Here is a 5,241-nt window from a genome sequence, read left to right as displayed (position 1 = left end):
AGCGAAGAGCTGCTTTCAGTCAACAGTGATGTGAGTTGCAGTCTTCTGCCTGTATGTCTGCAAACTGACTTTCCTCATCTTTGTTCTGCTCCTTCTGCCTATGTGCCCGTTTCCTCTGGCTTCTTTTGCAGGGCTGGTAGTTCAGATATAGTGCTATGGTGATCACAGCCAAGCCGAGGGTGAAGATGATGATGATAAAGATGGTGGAGGAGCTGATCCCTTCACGAAGTCCTATGTAGGCACAGAAGACGGGACTGGGAAGGAAGGCTGAGGACAAGAAAGTAACTCCACCCCAAGCCCACCCAGCCTACTTCTCAGTCTCAGTTCTCTCGGGAACCTCTCTCTTCCCTCCATGCTTGTGTAAGAACCCCAAATCCCTGAGGTGCCTTCCTACCCCAGGCCTGGCGTCTGGTGCAGCAGTACCTTGGACAACAACAGCAATGTCTTTGCTCACAGAGCCTAGCTGGTTCGTGGCCGTGCAGCAGTAGGTTCCCGTGAGGTTCTGGGTGGCCTTCTGAGGTACATCAAGGTCAATGATCATCCCATTCCAGACACAGACCAAAGCCGGGGCAGGGTTTCCCTCTGGGATGCAGGCAAGCATCTGATCCATCCCTTCTACCCAGATCTGGTTGCCAGGGCAGCCGGATTCCTCAAACCTCGGCTTGTCTGGAAAAGAGGCCCAAAAGGAGCCCGGTTCTATGTCCTGTTCCCTTCTAACTTCCATTCACAGCCCCATTTCTCCCCTTCAGTTTAGATGCTGCTGCTGCTCTCTCATCCCAATACCTTCTTTCTCAAAGAAAACACCATTAGCTCCCTGCTTAAACCAAACCCACTCTCCTCCCTTCTCTACAGCAAGACTCATGAGATGCAGCCGAGGGCATTTTTATGGATTCAAGCTAAGTAACAACACAGCTATGCCAGTGGGGCCCAGGGACCTTTCCCATCTTAGCTTCTTGATGGGCAAGGGGTGAACTCAGAAATAAGGATGTCTTCATTTCCAGAACACAGTCGTGATATAGAATTTTGGAAGTTTCTCTTAGCACCAGCCTCAGCTATCTCCTCTTATGTCTCCCAGCCGCTGACTCTCAACTAATTGGGCTTGATCCCCAGAACTACTTTCCTTTCTGGGCTGCGTTCCTTGTCTTGATACTGCTTACTTTCCTGAAAGCAAGACAAGCTTGGTGTGCGTTCTATCCCCCCGCCTCTGGATTTTTTGAATTAGAAAGGTGTGGCCCCTCTAGTAATGAAGCTTCAGGCTAAGATCTCTAAAAGAGACACTAAGTATCTTCACTTTGTCCAGGAAGATCAGGCCTCTACTTACATAAGACATGAAGCTGGACCTCGGTGGTTTTGACCAATCGTTGGCCCTGAACCTCCACAGAGGCCTCACAGGAGATATTCCGGCCATCATCTTCCTCCTTGGCAGTGAACAGAAGCCACACAGCCTCCCCAGGAGCGGAGAGATTTGGGAATCCATGGAGCTGAAGAGTAGGACTAGGTGATGTTAACACATGCCCTGAGCAGGTGACATTAACATCTGTCCCGGCCATAGGGTAAGTGTCTTCTATCTCCAGAATCGGTGGAGGGAAACCTGCGAAGAAAGGAAAAAGCTTGGCGGCCATGTTTTCAAAGCTGGTGCACACTTCTGTCCTCTTGTTGCTGGTCTCCCTCAGGTAGAGATGACAGGAAAGACTTTGGGTGGTATTGACGCTTCTGTAAAGACCGAGGAGAGAACACAATGGTGAGGTTTGAAGATGGAGAGCTTCCCTTCAACAGTCCAGCATACCAACATTAGGCTGTCTCTCCTGCGAGGACAGCGAGTGGCCTCACCATACACATTTCTTACTCAGCCCAAATGCTTAGTCTAGAATGAAGTTCAAGCTGCAACTGCCCAATAAGCAGCAGGGGTTAGGAAACTGAGGGCGGAGGCCACACAGAGCCACCATCACAATGCAAGTCCCCAACCCACCTCTGTCAGAGAAAGATGAAAGCCAGTGTTCACTTGAGACACCCAGCAAAGGTTAGCAAGGATAAATATCTTCAGCCAAATCCACAGCAAGCTCCCCCTAGCAGAGGCCCTGAGAGGAGAGAGGCCCTGAGAGGAGAAAGGCGGTCACTCACTGTACACATGCACTGCTTTCTTCACTTTCTGCTCCGTAGGACCCAGGGACACAAGGCAGGTCAGCTCCTGGCCGCCGGTCTCCATGGCCCGAATGGTGGCACTGGCCCACGCGGCATCTCCCTTCCAGGAGGAGAAAGGGCTCAACTCCTGGTCTTCCAGGAATATGTGGAAGACAGCTTCTTGGGCAGGAAACACCCTAGCCACCTCACAGCTCACAGTCTCCGCCATCCCAACCTCCAGCAGTGATGGCACCCCGATCTGGGGACTCTGAGAGAATTCTGCCAGGTAATTGGTGGAAATTGGAAAAGAAAAAGAATGAAAGCCTTAAGTCATGTGTCACATGGGATGCCATGGAAGGGAATAGGGCTGATGGTGAATCAGAGGTGGGGCTCAGTCACCCTTACCCCTAAACCCTGTGGGAACAGGGTCCCAAAGGCCAAAACAGTCCCTGGGCCCTCTCCATGCCTAGACTCTGACTCACCAAAGATCCGGAGCTCCTTGGTGGCTGAGCTGCCGTGCAACAGCCCCCCGCCTTGTGGGCTCAGATCGAGTTCTGCACGGCAGGAGAAATTGCACCTGTCGTTCTCCCGTTGGGCTCTGACACTGATGGTGACCTCAGCTCTTTGGGATGCCACAGAGAAACCCATGAAGGCCTTTCTGTGCAGTTCTTGGTCACCCTGGAGGAGGGTGAGGGTGAGGTTCTGCAGAGGCGCCACACTGAGCACGTGACACTTCACCGTGAAAGCTTCATCCATGGCTACCCACTCGGGCTGCAAGTCCAGGATCACCTGCTCTGGTGGCTCTTTAAGACAAAGGGCAAGCCTTGGTGAGAGGCCACTTACTTACCTCCAGAAAGAAATGGCATTGCAGAAAGGTGACCGCTGCCCTTAAAGCCTCACACCCGTGTGTGCGTCTAATTCTCGCCCCTAGGGAAAACCCTTGCCTAACACTTCCTTAAATAAGATGCATATTCCTGTCTCCCCACTCCTCTCTCCTTCTGAGCTCTCCACCGTACTCACGGTACATGGTGATGTCAAGCGTTGTCTCCTTCTGAACCCCCGAACAAGAAAAGAAGCATTGCAGGACAGAGTTCTCCCTGACGTCCTCCAGCAGAAACTCCTTCCACTGAGGCCCTCTGCTCAGCTGGGTCTTCTTTAAGAAGGTCTCGACTCCACTGGGCCCAGGCTCTGGGCAGGTGGTGCTGCAGTTGATGGTTAGGGATTGTCCAAACTCTACCAGGGCCTGATTTGGCCAAACAGACACTTGAAACAGCTCTTCTGTGGTCCCTGAAATGAAGCACTCAAGCTAAAAATGCTGGTGAGGACCATGAGATCCAGATGAAGAAAGAGGCCACTCTTCCCATCAGATCTAAGCTGCAGAAGAGGGAAGCTGCCAAGAACAAAGCTCAGGGACCTGGAGACTGAACCCTCGCATCTGCAAGCGAGAGTCCTGATCCCAACCTCTCTCCTACCCCTCTGTCCTGGGGTCTAAGTTTTACCGCAGAATCTAAGGAGTTTTGAGAAATCCCACCCTAGAAAGCATCCTCTTTGTTAGCTTTTAGATTAGCAGCTCTCTGGGCTCAGGCACTAAAGACTCTGCTGGAGTCTTAAACTGCAAATCAGTATTTCTCTCAAATGAGGGTTACAGGCTACCTTCTCCAGAATCGCCTGCTATGATTATGAAACTGCAGACCCTGACTCCACCTCCGAGGGACTGCCAGCTGGTGAAGGCGGGACCTGGAAACATGCTTGAGAACAAACAAGGCTCAAGGGAACCCTTCTATATACAAAACCATGAGAACGAAAGACCTCACAGATGCTCCCGTGCTCACTTATATCCCAAAGAATTCTCTACCTCTTCCCAGAGATCCCCTGGAACAGGAGTCCAGGATGATCGTGAAACCCCAGCACCGTATAAAACTGTCAGAGCAGTGGTGGCACAGACTTTTAATCCCAGCACCCGGGAGGCAGAGGCAGGCAGTTCTCTGTGAGGTTGGGCCAACCTGGTCTACAGAGTGAGTTCTAGAACAGCCAGGGCTCCACAGAGAAACTCCATCTCAAAAAAAAAAAAGTGCTTTGCAAATTTTATTGTTAGTGTATATATATACACACACACACATATTTATATCAGTTATGTGTGTGTGTGAGGGAGAGAGAAACAGGGCAGTGTGGGACAACAGGGGAAAGGCAGAGGACACACAGTCCCTCTGGAGAGGCCTGAAGCTCTGACACACTATTAAAGTGTCACACACAAGGATTCTGTGTCCTAGTGTCCCAAGAAATCGCAGTCTCTCCCCAGGGTCCAGGTGAACGGCTGTCACCCTGCTCTGGATGTCCCACCTCTCTGACTTCTTTTCCCTGTCGTCATATGAAGTAACCTGACAGAAGCAATTGAGGGGGAAGGTGTTCGTTTCCGCTCACGGTTCTTGGGCACATTTCTTCTCGTCACAGCAGGGAAGTCGAGACAGGAGGAGCTTGAGGAACTCGTCACAAGCAGCCACCATCAGGAGCAGGAACGCCTGTGCTCAGCCCACTTTCTCCCTGTGGTCCTGGATATCCTGGGACCCGCTCTGCAGCCTGGGCTGACATCCAACTGCCTCTGTCTCCCCGGTGCCTGAAAGACTTCACCACTACTGCCCAGTCACTGCCCCCCCCCTTATCTTGTATTGCCATACAATTCATGTTTATTCTATAAAGAATAAACACAAAATAGAAAACACACGAAACCAGAAAACTCCCATCATCCACACAGAGCACTGCCTTCCTGGAACCTGCCTCCTGCGTCTATCCACACAAGAGCACATGCTTTGTCTGAGCTGAAATAGGGCAACCACAGCCTCACTTTATCCACCTGAATGGCGCCACCCACAGCAGGTGGATCTTCCCACGACAATGAATCAAGATCATCCTCCACAGGCAAGCTCTCAGGCCCATCTCTTAGGTGATCCTAGGTCAACTCAAATTGACAACTGATGGGATGATGATTGATTGCCCCTCACCCCATCCCCTTCTGCATGATCATCATTGCACAGAGTGACTAAAGGGAGTTTTCTAGATGCCCCCACCTGGACAAGGGATCAAGGCCAGCAGGGTCCAGACACCAAAGAGAAGCATTTTCAT

General features: G+C 51.4%; 1 protein-coding gene across 1 annotated transcript; it reads right to left on the bottom strand.

Annotated features, from left to right (window-relative positions):
- Positions 1–19: 19 nt before the first annotated feature.
- LOC129665815 (intercellular adhesion molecule 5-like) lies at positions 20–5,241 on the bottom strand. The gene is made up of 7 exons (XM_055592698.1): positions 5,187–5,241; positions 3,142–3,408; positions 2,604–2,924; positions 2,122–2,400; positions 1,322–1,591; positions 424–666; positions 20–231 (listed from the first exon to the last, which is right to left on the bottom strand). Exons 1-7 carry the CDS (start codon positions 5,239–5,241, stop codon positions 20–22), a joined length of 1,647 nt encoding a protein of 548 aa, XP_055448673.1.

This window comes from Psammomys obesus, unplaced genomic scaffold (genome assembly GCF_907164565.1).
Source record: "Psammomys obesus unplaced genomic scaffold, mPsaObe1.curated_primary_1811, whole genome shotgun sequence".
In the NCBI taxonomy this organism is placed as follows: domain Eukaryota; kingdom Metazoa; phylum Chordata; class Mammalia; order Rodentia; family Muridae; genus Psammomys; species Psammomys obesus.
The sequence above is the reverse complement of the archived record's forward strand: the minus strand, read 5'-3'. Positions and strand labels throughout refer to the sequence as shown.